The 20,064-nt window shown below is 46.0% G+C and overlaps 7 protein-coding genes across 7 annotated transcripts; 5 read left to right on the top strand and 2 right to left on the bottom strand.

Annotated features, from left to right (window-relative positions):
- Positions 1-236: 236 nt before the first annotated feature.
- Positions 237-548, top strand: RTC3 (LALA0S05e03598g1_1; the record flags this gene model as incomplete). Its single annotated transcript, XM_022772228.1, has 1 exon — positions 237-548. One exon carries the CDS (start codon positions 237-239, stop codon positions 546-548), a length of 312 nt encoding a protein of 103 aa, XP_022628573.1.
- A 179-nt stretch (positions 549-727) lies between these two features.
- On the bottom strand, positions 728-2,782 carry LALA0_S05e03576g (LALA0S05e03576g1_1; the record flags this gene model as incomplete). Its single annotated transcript, XM_022772227.1, has 1 exon — positions 728-2,782. The coding sequence occupies one exon, from the start codon at positions 2,780-2,782 to the stop codon at positions 728-730; it is 2,055 nt and encodes a 684-aa protein (XP_022628572.1).
- A 2,627-nt stretch (positions 2,783-5,409) lies between these two features.
- On the top strand, positions 5,410-9,933 carry LALA0_S05e03554g (LALA0S05e03554g1_1; the record flags this gene model as incomplete). Its single annotated transcript, XM_022772226.1, has 1 exon — positions 5,410-9,933. One exon carries the CDS (start codon positions 5,410-5,412, stop codon positions 9,931-9,933), a length of 4,524 nt encoding a protein of 1,507 aa, XP_022628571.1.
- Positions 9,934-11,205: 1,272 nt separating this feature from the next.
- RPF1 (LALA0S05e03532g1_1) lies at positions 11,206-12,087 on the top strand (the record flags this gene model as incomplete). The annotated part of the gene is made up of 1 exon (XM_022772225.1): positions 11,206-12,087. The coding sequence occupies one exon, from the start codon at positions 11,206-11,208 to the stop codon at positions 12,085-12,087; it is 882 nt and encodes a 293-aa protein (XP_022628570.1).
- A 1,178-nt stretch (positions 12,088-13,265) lies between these two features.
- On the top strand, positions 13,266-16,931 carry MSN5 (LALA0S05e03510g1_1; the record flags this gene model as incomplete). Its single annotated transcript, XM_022772224.1, has 1 exon — positions 13,266-16,931. One exon carries the CDS (start codon positions 13,266-13,268, stop codon positions 16,929-16,931), a length of 3,666 nt encoding a protein of 1,221 aa, XP_022628569.1.
- A 241-nt stretch (positions 16,932-17,172) lies between these two features.
- On the top strand, positions 17,173-18,240 carry MRX8 (LALA0S05e03488g1_1; the record flags this gene model as incomplete). Its single annotated transcript, XM_022772223.1, has 1 exon — positions 17,173-18,240. One exon carries the CDS (start codon positions 17,173-17,175, stop codon positions 18,238-18,240), a length of 1,068 nt encoding a protein of 355 aa, XP_022628568.1.
- A 177-nt stretch (positions 18,241-18,417) lies between these two features.
- On the bottom strand, positions 18,418-19,083 carry GAR1 (LALA0S05e03466g1_1; the record flags this gene model as incomplete). Its single annotated transcript, XM_022772222.1, has 1 exon — positions 18,418-19,083. The coding sequence occupies one exon, from the start codon at positions 19,081-19,083 to the stop codon at positions 18,418-18,420; it is 666 nt and encodes a 221-aa protein (XP_022628567.1).
- Positions 19,084-20,064: the final 981 nt, after the last annotated feature.

Below are 20,064 nucleotides of genomic sequence, written 5' to 3'. Positions count from 1 at the left end.
AGCAATTAGGGATCCTCCCGGCGTTTGGCCTGGCGGGAAAATGACATATAAGAAGGGGAGTAGAGAGGTGAATTTTAGAACGTTTATCTATTCTTTGTCTCTTCCTTCTTTTAAAACCAGTACTACAATACACTCTCTAATAACACTCCTATAGGGCTAATAAATATCCCTGTACTGACATCTATTAGAAACCACTAGCTTTTCATATTACCACTCAAAAAAACATATCACACACAATGGCTCCAGTCAAGTACTTTTACAAAGGTCAAGAAACCGATCTAGTTGTTTTCGCCGAATCCCAGGAAGCCGTCGACAACTATTTGAAGGACCCTACGATTGGCAAGTTGACCGAAGCCGTCGGTGTTTTCAAGGTATTCACCAACCCCCAAGGTGAAGGTGCCGAAGGTGAACTTGGTGAGGCGTCCAAGGCCCAGGTCGAAAACGAGTTTGGCAAGAAAATCAAGATTGAGGAAGCCATCGCCAAGATTTTGCAGAACGGATCTCCAAACGCCAAGAGTAACAACCTAAAGTCTGGCGCCGAACAGTAAGCGATATACCAACCGCTATTCACGACCCTCCAACTAGCATTTTGTAACGTATACTTGCATGAATTAATAGTTTAAACTAAGGATTCTAAAGAGACAACGATAGGATATACCTGACGATGAAAATTGGGATTAAGGTCAAGGAATAGTGCGTATTCCGAGACTTTCATCAGTCTTTCCCACTAGACATGCACAACGCTTCCAGTGGTGGGCTTCTTATTGTTGGTTCGGCGACTCCGTCGCCGTGAAAAAACTCGTCTGATCGACCAACGAGTGGATCGAAACGTTGAAGACCGTAACGGAGTTGTTGGCGATTTTGTGGTGATTAAATTGTCCGACGCTGCCCTGATCAAGGCCCGCTCAAGATCTGATGGGTTCCGTTTTTCCTCGACAGCGCCCAATTTCTGCAACTGCGGGCTCCACACTTCCCACATGCTTCGTTCTATCTGCACTCGTTTCCAGAGTGTGAACACTGCACTAAAAGTGTTGGCATCGCAAAAACTACCAGAACCGGTGTCCACGGCCGTAAGCGCAGTTCTAAGATCCAGCCGGCTCGAAGATCCGCCCCGCGTGAACCAGGTAGACGCTGGTGAAAGATCCATCGACAAGTTTCGAAAATCGATATCCACAGTGGCCATTTCACCTCTGTAACAAAACCCAGCACAATGGCTGTTACCGGTCTTCTTGACGGCTGTCCTTGCCCTGTCAAAACGACCCGAAAACGCTTCATTGTGACTGATAAAGGGAACCATTTGATCTGGGAAAGTGGTTGAATCGCTGAAATGCAATGTGCTTTCAAGTGTGGATTGCGTTACACTTTCCTGTCGCGACAATCGTTGCAATTCCTCACCATTCATGTATGCTTTGTTCATGCACTGATTCAGCTCGTTACGCCAAGTGTCAGACTCCGCTGCGTCCCTGAAGAAAACCAGAATCTCCCAAAGTTTGAAGTCATAGTCAAATTGAATCTTTAAACTGTTGTCGCAGTTCGAAAACAACCCAACATCTTCGCTTTTCGAACCTACTTGACTTGCCATATCGACTAAACGACAATTAGACAACCGCAGTGCGAACTTGATAGGCCATTCGCAAATCGGCGTTCTCTGCAGACTGGGGACTTCTGCAAGCACCAAATACGTGTCGAAGAGGAAAACTCCAAACTGATCGCTTTCAATGCTCAAAGATTTCTTGGCCCTGTAGGATGTGTTGAAATAACGACTGCGGTATGACCCAGTCGTAGAAGCACTATCGTACGTCACGGGCCACACCACTGCAAAACAGCCCCTGGCATTACAGGAACCCATAGCTTCGATTGGGAGTCGGTCGTCTGGTAAATCGAAAGATAAACGGTTTTGAATTAGCGTCAACGTCAAATCTTTGCTAGTTTCCGAGTTGGGCTCATTAATTCTTTTCATTGTGGAGTACATTTGTTCCAGATATGCCTGGATATTGCTTGCGATCGCTGCGCATTTTGTGTCGTCAAGTCTTTTGAGGTCTGTGATGGTCGGGTGCTCCGTCAAATACACCAAAGATTCGAGAAATAACCTATATTTTGTGATGCGATTGATAGGTAGCTGGATCATGGCCCGAAACGAGAAATCCCGCTTGTAGCCCTGTTGTGACGTTTTGGCATAATATTTCGGGAGACACAGCTCGATGCGGAATAGAATGGCAAACAGAAGCCGGTCCTGACTCTCCTGACCCATGCGTGTCAGCAGATGGCTCACCTGGTTGTAATAAAGCACATAATCGCGATACTGGTCCGTTTCAATGGCTTGAGTTCCCAGCAATTGTGCAAAATTTTGGCATAGCTCTAAATGGTCCCACGACCTCATCGATAGGTCTGACCAATTGGGCTCCGTGGACTCGTCAAAGCGCTTGATGCTGGTATTGACGTTTTGCTCGAGCTGCTGGCACAGATTTTCGTGCAAGGGCAGGATGCTGAGGACGACTTTGCTGAGCCGTTGCATTGGAATATAATCGTTGATTGACAAGACATCGAGAAAACAGGTTTGCAGGATTTTGAGCATTTGCACGTATTCGAGTTCAGACTCTATGATTTCTTCAATCAACCGTTGGCGCTTGTAGTGTTCTGCTGCAACACTTACGGGCAGCCCAGGCGGTGTGTTCAAGGTTTTTTCTATGTATTCTTTGATGAACTGGACCGGGCTGGCAGCGTTGGAGCTGGAGGAGTCATTTTCAGGTCCGCGGGGCACCAAAATGGGCGATTCGAGCATACCAGTGTTGATGCGAAGAGAAGATTTCAAAGCATTGTGTTTTATGGAGTAGTGTGGCTACCACAGAGGACGGGAGGATTTATACAAATGTATGTGTCCGTGAGTATGTTTAGTGACACTGGCACTAGACGCGTCACAGGCGTCATTAGTGATCGTATTCTATACGTCGGCCGTTCCCGAAACCTCGTGACATGTCGGGGTTAAGGAAACGGATTGCAGCAAGTCACGTTACGGAGTCAATGCGGTAACATCTCGTGGAACAATTCGCATCTAGGAATGGCGTCAGATCAAGGTATCGGTAGCATGGTGACTCTAAGCGCTGGCCTTGGCTTTGTATAGATTTTGTGAGTCAAAATTCGCATCTCAGCTTAGTGAAATGGTGTCCCATTTTAGAGGTGCTCAAACGGATTCGACAACTGGGCTATAGTAGGGGCTATTTGAAGTCAGACACAGGCAGCTCACAACACGAAACGATCGATTGCTGATGTTGAAAGATGCTTTTCCGCCAGTACGAGATTCCTGCATGATAGATCTTTGCTTTCGAGCTCGAATTTGAGACCGGAGGAAGGGTTTTAACAGTGTGATCCGATAATGACTCAATTCATCGTGTAGTTCAAGCAGTGATATTGAAAATAGCTCGCAATTCGAGGAAATAAGGAAAGACGCTAGAAAGGTACGAATATCAACGTCTAAGGGCTTTCGATTCGGAGTCTCGAGGAAACCATAACGTATATAGTGATGGATCCGGAGTTTAAGTGTGTAAACACAACTGGATTCATAGCCGGCGACGACGTGAGTACGCGATACACTTCGTCTTTCAAAGCTTTATTCGCTGGCGCTATTTAGCTGATTTGTTTGTTCCAGCACTGATGGAGAATAGTGGAGGCTTTGTGCGTAACTTTGAAAGCAAGCCAGCAGAGATAGTCTGACTTTTAGCTGGGATTCGAAACGGTGTCACTTTCACGTGGTATTTGAGTATCCAATTGGGAAGCAGGCACGTGACGTTTAATATAACTTCTTTTTCCCCGCCTAGAGTCTTCCATACTATCTCAATTGATCGCTGAAGCTTTCAATGTTCAGCTACACTCCTAGTCTTCTTTCTTCACCAACACTAATATGCATCTCCTACAATTGTGCTTACAATATTCAATTGTTCAACTATACTTGTAGTCTTCTTTGTTCACAACTGATCGCTGACATTCAATTGCTCAATTATACTTCAAGCCATGACTATCAGTCACAATTGATCGCTGACGCTCTCAACTGTTAAGTTGTGCTTGCAATATTCTTCTTTGTTCACAACTGATCGCTGATGCTCCCAATTGTTCAACTATACTTCAAGCCATGACTATCATTCAAATATAATTGATCGCTGGTGCTCTCAATTGTTCATTTGTGTTTCCAGTATTCGCTATTATTCACAATCGATCGCTTTCGCTCCCGATTGTTCAATTATACTTCAAGCCATCACTGTCATTCACAATTGATCGCTGACGCTCTCAACTGTTCAGTTGTGCTTGCAATATTCTTCTTTGTTCACAACTGATCGCCGATGCTGCCAATTGTTCAATTATACTTCAAGCCATCACTGTCATTCAAATATAATTGATCGCTGATGCTCCCAACTGTTCAGTTGTGCTTGCAGTATTCTTCTTCGTTCACAACTGATCGCTGACATTCAATTGCTCAATTATACTTCAAGCCATGACTATCAGTCACAATTGATCGCTGACGCTCTCAACTGTTAAGTTGTGCTTGCAATATTCTTCTTTGTTCACAACTGATCGCTGGTGCTCTCAATTGTTCAATTATACTTCAAGCCATCACTGTCATTCACAATCGATCGCTTTCGCTCCCGATTGTTCAATTATACTTCAAGCCATGACTATCATTCACAATTGATCGCTGATGCTCTCAACTGTTCAGTTGTGCTTGCAATATTCTTCTTTGTTCACAACTGATCGCTGTCGCTCTCAATTGTTCAACTATACTTCAAGCCATCACTGTACTTCCACTATCTCCGACAAAAGCCGCTACTACTGTCACACCCACCACCCAAACACCCACATTACGTAACCCACGGCCGGGGACCAAACTTTTTTTTTCTGCTCCGCGGAACGCGATGTTTTTACACTACACTACTAGTGCATTTTGCCCACACTTATCGCATCAGAGCGTCCCGGCCGATGCGAGGCTTGCGCCCTGAGGGGCTCCGCGGAACCTTGACGTCCGAGACGGGCAGCATAGCAGAAGGAGAGGCCCTTACACCGATGTTTGAATGTATACATATAAAGTGGACACCATCGTTGTACCCTGTGAATGTTATATTGAAAGATATCTAAAGAACCAGTTTGTATATCGCTACTTCGTTCTACAACCGACAAACCAACGTCTGGTTTTGAGAGCGCAACACGTTCCGAACTACTGCTCAACGGCCACGCCTCGGCTGTTTTCAGTTTAACAGCGTTCAACACTTTTTCGTTAGCGGACGACTGATTGATCGACAATTGCACATTGGTTTTTTGAACCTTGTCGTTTAAACGACGCGTCACGTGACCGCTTAAGAAAAAAAGTTATTATTTTCGTTTATTTTTGCAAACGAAACACAAAAACACAAAAACATACACATGTCACTTGGAACGTCGCATGTTCCGGAGGCGCTAGCCGCCGAGCTCGAGGCCGTCCGCAACCGCGACGAGTCCTCTTCGACGGCCGAGAAGTACGAAGGTCTCGACAGCCACGCGAAGGACTCTGTGCGCGATCTGGCGCGGTCTTTGACGCACGAAGGCGCCGCCGCTGCTGACGGCTCAGAGAGCCCCGTGAACCCGGTGTTCTCCGATCCGAACGCACCGGACTACGACGCCCGGCTGGACCCGAACTCGGACGAATTCTCGTCCGCGTTCTGGGTCCGCAATCTGAGCGAACTGGTCCGGCAAGATCCGGACCACTACAAGCCGTACTCGCTAGGATGTTCGTGGCGCAATCTGCGCGCCTACGGTAACGCCACTGACGTGGCGTACCAGTCTACTGTGGTCAACATTCCCGTACAACTGGTGGAAACCGTGTATCGGATGGCTCGCAAGGCCCGGCCAGAAGACACTTTCAACATTTTGAAACCCATGGACGGTCTGGTCAAGCCCCGGGAACTACTCGTGGTCTTAGGACGTCCCGGTTCTGGCTGTTCTACATTGCTCAAGACCGTTTCGGCCAATACACACGGATTTCACGTTGATCCGGAGTCGCGCATTTCGTACGACGGCCTCTCGCCTAAAGAGGTGGCCAAACACTACCGTGGTGAGGTGGTGTACAATGCCGAGTCCGACGTGCATTTCCCACATTTGACCGTGTTCCAGACTCTAAAGACCGTGGCAAGACTTGCGTGTCCGTCTAACCGTATCCACGGCGTGGACCGTGAGGCGTTCTCCACGCACATCACCGAGGTCGCCATGGCGACCTACGGACTCTCGCATACACGCAACACCAAGGTCGGTAACGAGCTTGTCCGGGGTGTTTCCGGAGGTGAACGTAAGAGAGTATCCATTGCAGAGGTTTCGATTTGTGGATCCAAGTTCCAGTGCTGGGACAATGCCACGCGTGGTCTGGATTCTGCCACCGCTTTGGAGTTTATCCGTGCTTTAAGGACCCAGGCCAAACTCACCGCCAGTGCCGCCGTTATCGCCATCTACCAGTGCTCCCAGGACGCGTATGATCTGTTCGACAAAGTCTCGGTGCTGCACGAAGGTTACCAGATCTATTTCGGCCCTGCGAAAGACGCCAAGGCGTATTTCGAACGCATGGGCTACGTATGTGCGCCACGTCAAACCACTGCGGACTTCGTTACCGCGGTAACCAACCCTGCTGAGCGGCAGGTCCGCGCGGGCGCCCGCCCGCCCGCGTCTGCCGTTGATATGGAAACATACTGGAAACAGTCACCGGAATATGCACAGCTACTGCAGGACATAGACGAGTACGAGGCTTCTGGCGGCAACAGTAAAGAACAACTTGCAGCAAACCACGTGGCCAAGCAGTCGCGCCGTGCACGTGCAGCTTCCCCCTACACGGCCAGCTTCTGGTTGCAGGTCAAGTATCTATTGATTCGGAACATGCAGCGTATTCGCAGTAACATGGGCGTGACCGCGTTCCAGGTGATTGGAAACGGATCCATGGCTTTCATTTTGGGTTCCATGTTTTACAAGATTCTAAAGCACGACAACACGGCCGGCTTTTATTCGCGCGCAGGCGCGCTGTTCTTTGCAGTGCTGTTCAATGCGTTTTCGTGCATGCTGGAAATCCTCGCGTTGTACGAAGCTCGTCCTATCTCTGAAAAGCACAAGCGGTACTCGTTGTACCATCCGGCTGCAGACGCAATGGCATCGGTGATCTCTGAGATCCCAGCCAAGCTTGTCACGTCCGTGGCGTTTAACCTGGCACTGTACTTTTTGTGCAACTTCAAGCGCGAGGCAGGCGCTTTTTTCTTCTACTTTTTGATGACCATGGTGGCCACATTTCTGATGTCACACATTTTCCGGTGTCTGGGTGCCTCGACCAAGACCTATGCAGAGTCCATGGTTCCGGCTTCGGTGCTGTTGTTGGGCTTGGCTATCTACACTGGTTTCGCCATTCCCAAGACCAAGATTCTCGGATGGTCCAAGTGGATCTGGTACATCAACCCGTTGTCGTACGTGTTTGAATCTTTGATGGTGAATGAGTTCCACGGCCGGCGGTTTGCCTGCTATGCGTACATCCCCACGGGTCCAGGGTATCTGGACGTTACGGGCACCGAGCATGTGTGCTCTGCGGTTGGGGCCGTGCCAGGTCAGAACTACGTGGACGGTGAAACCTACATCAACGTCGCATATGGCTATTACCATGCCCACAAATGGCGTGGTCTTGGTATCGGCTTGGCGTACGCCATTTTCTTCTTGGGAGTGTATTTGGCGGTGGTGGAGTTCAATGAAAGTGCCAAGCAGCGCGGTGAGATCCTGGTCTTCCCACACTGGGCCATGGCGCGCATGAAGAAGCAGCGTCGTCTGCGCGCGGCTGGCGCAGACCCTGCAGATGAGGAGCACGGAGGTGCATCTTCAGGCACCACCGAGAAGAAAATGCTAGAGGACTCCGCAGAGGACGATGACGCATCTGCAGGTGCCTCTGCCGACGCGGGCCTGCTTTCGTCGTCGAATGCGATCTTCCACTGGCGTAATGTGTGTTTTGACGTTGCCATCAAAAAGGAGACGAGGCGGATCTTGGACCATGTGGACGGCTGGGTTAAGCCCGGTACGTTGACAGCGCTGATGGGTGCTTCTGGTGCCGGTAAGACCACTTTGTTGGACTGTTTGGCGTCGCGTGTCACCACAGGTGTCATCACAGGAGACATGTTCATCAACGGGTTCTTACGGGACGCTTCGTTTGCACGTTCCATCGGTTACTGTCAACAGCAGGATCTGCATTTAGAAACAGCAACCGTGCGTGAGTCGCTTCGGTTCTCTGCGTATCTCCGTCAGCCAGATCACGTGTCGATACAAGACAAAAACAGTTATGTGGATGACGTTATCCGGATTCTGGAAATGGAAAAGTATGCCGACGCCGTAGTAGGTGTGGCCGGTGAAGGGCTCAACGTTGAACAGCGTAAGCGTCTCACTATCGGTGTGGAGCTGGCTGCTAAGCCCAAGCTGTTGCTGTTCTTGGACGAGCCTACATCCGGATTGGATTCGCAGACCGCATGGTCTATTTGCCAACTGATGCGGAAGCTGGCCAACCATGGCCAGGCCATCTTGTGTACAATTCACCAACCTTCAGCGCTGTTGATGCAAGAGTTTGACCGTCTGTTGTTCTTGCAACGTGGCGGAAGAACCGTGTATTTTGGTGAGCTTGGGGCCGGTTGCCAGACCATGATCGACTATTTCGAAAGCCATGGCTCGCACAAATGTCCCTCAGGAGCTAATCCGGCGGAATGGATGCTGGAAGTGATTGGTGCGGCGCCTGGAACCCATGCAGCGCAGGACTACAATGAAGTGTGGCGTAACTCTGACGAGTACCGTGCCGTGCAGGAAGAGCTGGAGTGGATGGAACGGGAACTGCCCAATCGTCCCGCCGTGGACACCAGCAGCGAGCAATCGGAGTTTTCCACGTCTCTAGTGTATCAGTACTCGCTGGTCACACACCGTTTGCTGCAGCAGTACTGGCGTACACCTTCGTATCTGTGGTCCAAGGTTGGATTAACCATCATCTCGCAACTGTTCATCGGCTTCACGTTCTTCAAATCAGATAGCTCGATGCAGGGCCTCCAGAACCAGATGTTGTCGATATTCATGTTTGCGGTGATCTTCAACCCAACGCTACAACAGTATTTACCTACTTTTGTGTCGCAGAGAGACCTTTACGAGGCCCGTGAACGGCCATCGCGTACGTTCTCGTGGGTAGCGTTTATTTTGTCGCAGATCACTGTGGAGATTCCTTGGAACATTTTTGCCGGGACAATCGGCTTTTTGGTATACTACTACCCAGTGGGCTTCTACAGCAACGCCTCGTACGCGGGCCAACTGCACGAGCGTGGTGCGTTGTTCTGGCTGTACGCAACGGCTTTCTACGTGTTTACTGGGTCTATGGCTCAGCTAGTGGTTGCAGGCCAAGAAGTGGCACAGGCCGCAGGCCAGATCGCTTCCTTGCTTTTCACACTATCGTTGTCGTTCTGCGGTGTGATGGTGCAGCCTTACAACATGCCAGGATTCTGGATTTTCATGTATCGGGTGTCGCCTTTGACGTATTTCATAGATGGTGCGCTGTCGACCGGGATTGCCAATGCCAAAGTACACTGTGCAGACTACGAAATGGTGCGGTTTACGCCACCTCAGGGACAAACCTGCGGTCAATACATGCAGCCTTACATCACAGCGGCGGGAACCGGGTATTTGAAAGATTCCGGGGCTACCGACGAATGCCAATTTTGCTCGGTATCGACGACTAACGACTATTTGAAGGCTGTGAGCTCGAGCTACTCCCACAGGTGGAGAAATTACGGTATTTTCCTAGCCTTCATCATGTTCAATTTTGCCGCAGCCGTGTTTTTCTACTGGCTGGCGCGTGTGCCTAAGAAGAGAAACAGAGTGGCTGACGAACGTAAGTCGGATGCACAAAAGTTGAAGGAGAAATAGGTGCGACACAAGGAAACTGAGTTTATGCACTTGTCATCATTTCAACCCCCTCACACAATACTTTCTTTTAATTATAAATACTTATAGGAGACCATAAACTACTCATTTTAGTACTATTACAGTGAACACGGCAACTTGACTTCCGCCAAGGCAAATCATCTAGTCCCTGCATGATCCCGCATGTGCCTGCATATTCCGCGACGGGGAAGGTAAAAACGATGTGTAAATGAAAATATAGCGCTCAAATTAAATAGATGCGAATGACAATACTTAGTATAGTTTGGCAGCCCGCGGCTCAGTTTCAAATTATGCTGGCGAAGGTTCAAGTTGATAGTTTGCTTCTGTCATGTATGCGTGAAATCTTTATCAGCCCAGCCGCATATTGTACACATGACGTGACTCTAGGACCAGAGTAACAAGATCAAATAAATCACACGAATAGTCAGAAAGCACCCCAGCACAGTCAATGCACATAGGACAGATTTGCTTGAGCATTCATACGGCGTCCAACTCTAGTCAACGCTAAACAGCCTGCTGGAAGTTTTCTTTTATCCCCAATAAAAGGTGGCACAAAAATTCCCTTACGAACTCATCCCTTTCAAGGGCAATAAGCTACAGGAAGATTTAAGGATCTTCTTCTCGAGAACAACGTCCGATCCAGGTACCAGGGATTGAAAAGGTGCAGGCACGTGATAAGTAGAAAAGATGAATAAAGAGCCCTCTTGACGCTAGTTTCAAGTGCCGTCTATGAATAAGACGTTCAGAGACCCCATATACTTTTCAAATTTCTCAGGTGTGACTAGTGTGGTTTCGACTTATCGTTTATGGCGCAAATTTCACTGAAAACTGCAAAACTCACGTCAACTCCACATCAAGGTTTGAAGAGCCACAAGAAACCACGAAAAGCAGTCTTCAAATACACGCCAGGGCTCTTGACCTAATTGAAATTCTTAGACGATTGGTGTCAATAACTAATGTTTATCACGTGACCAGCTCGCATGTTCTATCCAATAGTCCTCGAGTATAACTATGTCTTCCCATCGCCGTTATCCATCTACTATTTGGGTTCATGATTCATAGCTTCAGCAAGCTTCTCAAGCTCCTCTTTCCTGTTACCTATTTTTTTCCCGTCATTGGCTCTATTTTTGAAAATTTTAATTAATGAGATGAGCTAGCTCATCTCATCTCATCTCACTTTATGATCACATTTGAGATCCTTTTCTCGAACTACAAGTCCAAACGACAACACTAGCACGCCCCGCTGAGACTACAATGGCACCAAACGAAATCAGAATACGGAACAAACTAAAGCGACAAGAGCTGTTTGCTGATCTCAAGGATCAGAAGAATAAAGAACGTCATGGAATGCGCAGAACTCGTGCAAAGGAGGAACGGGAAGACCCAGAAATGAAAGCTAAAAGACTTAAAGAAAATGTAACAAACACTATCGACAGTCTTCGTGTTTATGATGAAACCATCAATCAACCCACCGAGGGTGAAGAGACCGATTTTGCTCGGTTTTTCAATAGTGGCACGGAACCTCCTAAAATCTTGCTGACAACCAACGTCAACGCCAAGAAAAAAGCATATGAGTTCGCCAACGTGCTTATTGAAATTTTGCCCAACGTAACCTTCGTGAAAAGAAAATTCGGCTTCAAACTCAAGGAAATAGCTGAGTTCTGTAATAACCGCAACTACACAGACTTGGTGATCATTAATGAAGACAAGAAGAAGGTTACAGGACTCACTTTCATTCACTTGCCCGATGGGCCAACTTTTTACTTCAAAGTGAGCTCCTACGTCGAGGTACAAAAAATCGTAGGTCACGGAAGGCCCACTAGTCACATCCCAGAGCTCATTCTCAACAATTTCAACACTCGACTCGGTAAGACCGTTGGAAAACTATTTCAGTCTATCTTTCCACAAAATCCAGACATCGAAGGTCGCCAGGTAATAACTCTACACAATCAAAGAGACTACATTTTCTTCCGGAGACACAGATACGTTTTCCGCAACGAAGAAAAGGTGGGATTGCAGGAGCTGGGGCCACAGTTCACATTAAAGTTGCAACGCTTGCAGCATGGTATCAAGGAAGAAACAGAATGGGAGCATTCGGCTTCGATGGACAAGGAGAAGAAGAAGTTCTACTTGTGAATAACGAGTGTGAAATTCATGCTGGATGGAACGCATGTGCATCTAAAAGCTCTGTGTACCTTTTGGTTAGCAGCAGTTTTGGCTTCTAACCGTGCTTGGTGACATCGGATCTCTTCAAGTAAGCGGTTGCTGCTGTCAGTGTTCTACTGTGAATTGCACTACAGGGTTTTGAAGGCACGCCGGAAATTCTGGGTCTTTTGTTAGAGAACGCCAGGACCTTTAATTTTTTGAAGGTTGTGTCATAGTTTCTTAATAGCAGATGAAATTTCATGCGCTATGAGTTTACTACGCAAATTCAAATGCAAATACCAGGTTAAGCTCAACACATATGGCACACTTTCGAGCATAAGATTATCTGCTCTGACATCGGTTATGCTGACGAAAGTGATATCAGCCACCTTCCCAAAAAAGGGCGTATAAATATGCTACTAACATCAGCAAATTTGATAAGAATTAAGTGGTCATTACAACGTCGTTTCAGGTCAAACTCTACAATCTCTTGTCACCTTGTAGTGTGTCGGGTGGGTAAATGACGATCTTTGACAATATCAAGATCACTACTCACGAAAATAGACTTCATACCATATTTCTTGATATCGATGCCCGCAGTTGACTCCACAGAGCGTCTCCTTGCGAAATTCATAGCTTTCTGCGGTTGCTTGTACTTGAAATGCCGATATGTGCTTTAGAGAACTGAATTTTTTCCTATTTTCAAGGTATATATCAGAAAACCAGTAACCTATCTTCAAGACTTGTTTGAAGAAAACAGCCAAATCAGTAGCAGGAATAACATCCAAAACACACTACAGCGCTGGTATTTCCATGAACTAAAGCTCAGTTCTATTGCTGTCACTAAATTCTGTTATTTTATCTCTGCTGTCACGACGTGCACTGTGACAAAAATCACAGCAGAATTAGTCCCCCTTTATAAAAAAAGAACTATGGCCAACCTAGAAAGATGAAGTTGACAATCCAAAGTTCAAAAGTAAGCTCAATCGTAGCCATTTTGCCCATCGATAGCCGTTTGTTGGCTTAATTGCAATTACAATCGTTGAATTAGAAGGCGATAGAGGGAAAATTCTGGGTTTTATCAGAAAAAACGGTGCTGCAAGTGTTGTTCAAGCTAAGTCTTTGATTAGTATCATTTGCACTTCCAAAGGATTCTGGTTATACTTAAAATGGATGATAATGGTGCCTCTCAGATTGTAGGAGCTTTGGAAGCTATATACTCGACACAATCTGATAATGCCACGCGTTTGGAAGCTCAAAAGTTTTTGGACGACGTCAAAATGCGTGAACAGTCGCCGCTTTGGGGGTACGAAATTGCTTTGAACAACCCGGAAAACTCCATTTTGAAACATTTTGGCCTTGGATTATTGGCATATGCTATTCAGCGTAATTGGAGCGAACACTCACCGGAAAGAAAGATTGCGCTTCGCAAATGGGTAGTGGAACTCAATGGTCAGGTTCAACATACTGATCCACGTTATATCAAGGAGAAACTTGCATTTTTGTGGGTAGAAGTAGCAAAAAGGGTATGGGGAGAAGCCCTACGAGAGGACGAACCCACCGAAGAGTTGTTGCAAGAATCGTGGGTCGATATGGACAACAACCTCCGAGAACTATGGCATCTCAACGAATCTGCCAGAGAGCTTACTTTGATCATTTTCAGGACGCTGTTCGAAGACGTGTTTCTTCTCGAAGATCTTGCTGTACTGAAGAGAATATCAGTTATACAGCCATTGTGCGTAATGGTCATCAGCCCGATGGACATATTTGCAGCGCGGTACAGATTCACAGATAAGTGGACTCTTTTTAGAAGCACAGGTAATGGCTGGTTTGAACTTTGGGTCACAGAACTACGCGGTGCTTTAACGTCAGGTAACGCTGTCTACGTAACAAGACTGCTGGAGACTCTCAAGACGTGTCTGAATTGGCCACTCAGTGAGATCATGATTAGAAACGATGTTAGCGGCCTGTTGTTGGAGTGTCTGTCCAGCAATATGCCAAAGGCCCAGTCTATGGCGTTGGACTCTTTGCACATCCTTTTGACCCGACCTTATAATGACGACGCACATTACCAGACGGTGATTAACAAGGTTTTCAGTGGTATGGACCTTCTTGACCGAGTCTACGACAGTCTACAGTTTGATCCGAACAACATTGATGAAGTGAAGTACCCCATTGTCAAAAAATTTGTCGACATGGTTAGCTGCCTATACACTTGCGTTTTTAAAATTGACGAGGACGAGGTAGTTATAGAAAAATACCTGAGACTAGTTTTGAAGACTACTTTCAATCCCAGCTTGATCGTTAGTGGGCTGACGCTAGATTTATGGTGCTCATGTCTGCGAAACGACGAATTTTTACCAGCATTAGAGAAAACTATCATACCCGAACTACTCCAGTTTTCAGCCGACGCTTTAATCTATTACGAACAAATTGATGGACATGTTTCCAAACAGTTTGCTGACATTGATTTCCAATCCACTTCCGAGTTTCAATCTTTTTGCTCTACGTATAGAAAGAGGATAAGGGACATTATTCGTCTAATATCTTGCGTTCAGCTAGATTTTGCATACGACTGGCTGAATGCCAGATTGAACTCGTTTTTCAGCTCTTCATTCGGCCAGGAGGTTTTGAACTCTCAATTCCTAGATCACAAAACAGAACCATACTTGAGCGCATTATCTCAATTAATGGTCGTCGAATGCTTCATTAATGGCTGCATACGTTGGAAGATCTGGTATCCTGATAGTCCTGAATACAACGAAAAGCACAACGACATTTTGTTGAAGATCGAAACTTTATCGGACCAGTTGATCGCTCTCACCTTAAGAGAGCCACTCTTGTTGAAAAAGCAGATACAAAATTTTGCTTTGTTTTTAACAATGCTCAAGGATAATGTTCTTTTGAAACTACTTGAGAAAATCATCACCAGCGCTACTATGGAGTACCCCAATGTGGACTTGGATGAGAAAAGCGAGCAGTCCGACGCAATTCGCGACTTACGATATGCTTGTGGTATTGAGCTGAACAGAATGGCGATCTTGATGCCCGATTCTCTCAGTAAGATCTACGAGGAATTGCAAAGCGTTGTCGCAAGTATATTGCCAAAACTCTCATACCACGAGAAGATATCATTCAAGTCATTCTTATTGACTATCATTTTAAAGTCATCTCTCACCGGTAAGGAAGAAAGGTTTTCCGCCATTGTCGACCCCGAGTTAAGCGCCTGGTCTGATAAAGAGACCGTTGTCGGCTTAACGGATCTTCCGTGGTTTATGGAAAGACTGGGCATAGTCCAGATATCTGAGTACTTTCAAAAAAGGGCGATCACTGGAGGTGAAGACTTGTTGTCCATTCCAATCGACGATGAAGGAAAAGCACTTAAGACGCAATTGTCAAAGCGCTGGCAAACCTTATTTCCCGTGAGAGCTACCAGAATGTTTGTGCATTATTCGATGCAAAGCATCAAAAGTGATGCAGAGTTTGATGTACTTCAGCAGCTTTGGAAACCTAGAGTGGTTCCCATACTCCCTTACATTATGAGACTGCTTTACCAGTTGCAATCGTATCACGATCCAGCAAATTGGAAAGAGCTTCCCACAGTGGTGCAGTCATTTGTAAAATGTTCAACGGTAGAACGCTTCTGGGAGGCAGGCGCCTCGAATAAGTCAAAAGACGAGTTCATTGATGAACATATGAAGGCCATGCAGACGCTGCGAGACTTTGCGGATTCGGTTGGCCACATAGTGAGGTACACAAGAGAATATGTCCTACTTGTCATAAGTGCTATGTCTAACCTTGGAAGTATCTTTTACGGCATCGAGGAGCTGCCACAAATACTTATGGACTCGATCGCAATATACACACCATCGAGAGGCGAGATCAGCCCCGGTGTATCTACGCATGGCTGGAAACACATCATCAACGTCGCGATACGCCCACTCCTGAAAAATTGCCCTGCACAAAGTTCTCAGGCCTTCATGACAGCTTTCTTGCCAAAGCTCTTTGATACCCTAGACGTTCTTCTTTGTCAAAAGTGGTCCATCTACATGAATGACATAGATGTCAATCCACCACCAAGAGACGATGATGAAATGACGGAGGATATTCTTGAGGAAAATTTGTTGAGGCAGCTCACCACCGTTGTTGTTAGATTATTGATTGATTGCGTTGGACAAGTGGGCACCAACTCTCAAGCGTCCAAAATGAAACTAAATGCCCACCAGATTGAAATGAGAAAGATCATTTTCGAGAACAATGAGGTGATGAGTTCTTTTCTAAGACTGTTAAACCATCTGATGTCTTTCAGAGACAGCAAATGTTCTTTCAACTCCATCTTGGTCATGAAAAGTTGCTTAGTGGACACATTAATCAAGAATGAGGCTGTCGATCAATTTTACACCATGCAAGTTATGCCCAACCTGCTACTGAACGTTCTCACTCAAAGTGCCTTCAAAGATTCCTTATATGAAGGTCTCTACATCTTTACTGTCATATTCTTGACTCTTTGCAAAGAGTACAAGTCCTCTCGAGACTATTTGCATCAACTATCCAACGGCTACGATATTGAGAGCCTCTACGAAAGTGTCAGAAGTGTGGAAAACTACAAGAATCAGCGTGCCTTGATGATTGAGTTTATTGATTGGATAAAAGTTGTCAATGGTCGTGGTCAAGAGGATGATGTTGACGCAGACGACAAGAAAAGACAGGAAAAGAGAGAGGCCATTTTAGAACGCGCTAACGAAAGACTCATAAAGCAGAATAAGGATCAGAAAGACCTTTTGGACGACCCTAATACGGAAGACGGAGCGTTCGGTTCACTTTTCCAGTCCTAATCCAAGATATAAAGTCAGGTGAAAACAAAACATGCTACCATTTCACTAAACCAGGGGCTCGAGCCCGCTCGCAAGGACTTGATTCAACCTAGTTGTATTTTGTCATTGACACCCGGATTAGTTTTGCATAATATGGCATTCATGCTGTTTAGTATTTAATCAGTCTTCAACATGTAGCTGTATATTTGGTAAGTCAATTACATCTACTTACAACTTGAAGAACTAGACTGTAGTTGAAGATATGAAAAGCAGTCAGAGTAGGAGACTAACGCTAGCTAAGAGACTATATAGTGCCCGGGTATCTTCACAAGAAGTGGCTAATGTTGTCCTGGGTGCTCGAAAGCATAATGTGCAGCAAGAACAGATTTTGAGCGTCAAAAACCTTACAGGTGGTGGAAAAAAGCCAGGAAGCCGAGGCTCTGAAAAGAAAGTTGAGGACATAGCTAAGCAACTGTACAAACGGTACAATCATGGCTACTCAAGTGTTACAGCTTCACGTTTAGGCAACGCAAACTACTTTTTCAATGCAGCTGAGGTCACATATGAATGGAGCGCAGCTTCATTTTGGGACATACCGGGAGAAAAACTGAAAGCGCAACTTGAGCAGCAAACTTTGGATCAGGAACATATTGGGAACTATGGTAATCATCCGAAAGGTGAGGACTTACGAGCAAGGAAATATCCAGGAAAAACAGATGGGATTCCGTTTGAATTATTGAATGGGTTACCGGAGGTAGCCTTTTTGGGACGTTGTAACGCTGGAAAGTCGACTCTTTTAAACAATATGACTACAGAATTTTCGAAAGTACGACTCGATGAGTATGCTAGAACGTCAAAAAAGGCGGGTTTTACGAAAACTATCAACTGCTTTAACGTTGGGAGACGATTCCGTTTAATCGATACGCCAGGATACGGCGTGAAAGGCACATTTGATCAAGGAGAACTGATAATGCGATACCTGAGGGAAAGAAAAGAATTGAAAAGAGTTTACCTGCTTATTTCCGCAGAACAAGGTTTTACGGAAACCGATTCTCAGATAGTCCACTTTTTGACGAAATTCGGAATTCCATACGAGCTCGTATTCACTAAACTGGACAAGATCAGTGATGTGGCTGGACTTCACTCAATTATTGAAGACAGTAGGGTCTCGGAATTGCCCACTATGCCTCGTATGCTGTTTCTCAACTCGATCACCAATTCAAGATATCCTAAAAGATTGGGAATAAGCAGCCTACGAGATTCTATATTAGAAAGCTGTGGTTTGGAGCAGGCTATTAAACCTCTGAAGGTCAAAAGTAAGGGCAAATAGCATTAGAATGGCACAAAATGTTGACGTTAGGTTTTAGGTTCATCCTTCTATTACATATAAGGTGTTGATATTATACAGAGTGACATTTTTTTCGATTCGATTTGAAAAGGAATTGATGCAGAACGGGTTGGTTTGATGTGTGTTTCTTGTGAGAAAGTTCCTAAGACTTTGTAAGAATTAGAATCTTCCCCCACGGCCTCCGCCACGACTGAAGCCACCACGGCCACCTCCACGGCCGCCGCCAAAACCTCCACGACCACCTCCACGGCCACCGCCAAATCCACCACGATCACCACCGCCAAATCCGCCACGACTGCCACCACGACCGCCGCCAAATCCGCCACGACTGCCACCACGACCGCCGCCGAAACCGCCACGACTGCCACCACGGCTACCACCAAATCCACCGCGGCCACCGAAACCACCACGTCCGCCAGGAGCACCTGGAGCTCTCTTCTTCTTGGGTTTTGGTGGACCAGCTACCTTAGGTTTAGGCAAAAATCTTTCGATAGGCAGTAGTTTGTCGGGACCAATGTAAAATTTGTCCCCCTCTTTGAAACTCGACGCTTGCACACCCTCGGAACATTTGATAGTGAAAAAAACCTCATTCAAAGGCCCTAGGATTTCATCAACTTTACCGACTTGGGTCTTATTCTCGAGGTAAATTGGTGCGTTGAAATATGGGATCTTGGTGTTGATGGAACGACACACAATCTCATCCTCGCAAGGATGCATGAATTGACCCATTTCCAAAACCTGGTCTGGAGGACCCTGCGGTATCGATCTGCCAAATCCACCGCGACCACCACCACGGCCGCCTCTGTTACCACCTCTGAAACTCATGCTGTATTTATCGTATCTTGACACCGAAAATTGCGTGAGATAGCCCTTAAATAGGACGAGATCTATGCGACAAAAATGGAGTTCGTGAGCAACAAGAAGTCTGTATTCTCTACACGATTAGAACAAAAAGTTGTAGTTTTTCAAGAGCTCATCGGGTTTCTTACTGGTTGAAGAGAGATGAGCTTGAAAAATTTTTAACTATGGGCCATACAAATTTCAAGGTCCGTACGAAAGGACACTGTCAATCACGTGATTTTGAAAAGAGCGACGACAGGAAACTTGGAAACGAATGGAATTTGATGAGTTTTGAATAGCGAGAGGTGTTTGAGTTGGAGGAGCAGTTAGTAAAAGTGAGCTCCTTGCTGATAACGAAAAGGAGGGAGTGAGCGGGGGACAATATATGTATATATTTAGTGTATAGTGATATTTAACATGTGGTGTTTTGCATGTGGTGTTTTGCAGACAGTATCCTAGCTGTGTGCGCCTTTGATATGTGTACATTTTGAAGTCGGATAAGCGCAATTCATCGAGAAAGCATCCTGTTTGGCTTCCCTGGTGTATCACTTTGTACATATTTGGCATCTGTCATGTGTCACGTGATCAAAATGGTTTACTACAAACTGGCAAAGAAGCTAAGTTCTATCCATGTTCTTTTTCAGTAGATTCACTCAGAGATCTGGAATTGAGATTCGTGTTCATGCCGCTTTTGACTAGTGTCACTTTTCTTTGGTACACCGTTGAACTAATAAGGAAATTGAAAATCACGTTCGCGACTATTGACTAAAACATGACAGACCTTGAATTTTCGGTACTCTTGCTATTCAGATTTGATAAACATATTTATTGGCCTGCTTTCCTGCATTCAAGTCGATCCCCGAAGCAAATATAAGTCACTACCATTTTTTTGGCAAATTCACACACTGAGAAGCAGAAAGTCAAGCCTATTGACCTCTTAAGCTTCTAAATCTCTTCAATAACTTC

This window comes from Lachancea lanzarotensis, scaffold LALA0S05 (genome assembly GCF_000938715.1).
Source record: "Lachancea lanzarotensis genome assembly LALA0, scaffold LALA0S05, whole genome shotgun sequence".
NCBI lineage: Eukaryota > Fungi > Ascomycota > Saccharomycetes > Saccharomycetales > Saccharomycetaceae > Lachancea > Lachancea lanzarotensis.
The sequence above is the reverse complement of the archived record's forward strand: the minus strand, read 5'-3'. Positions and strand labels throughout refer to the sequence as shown.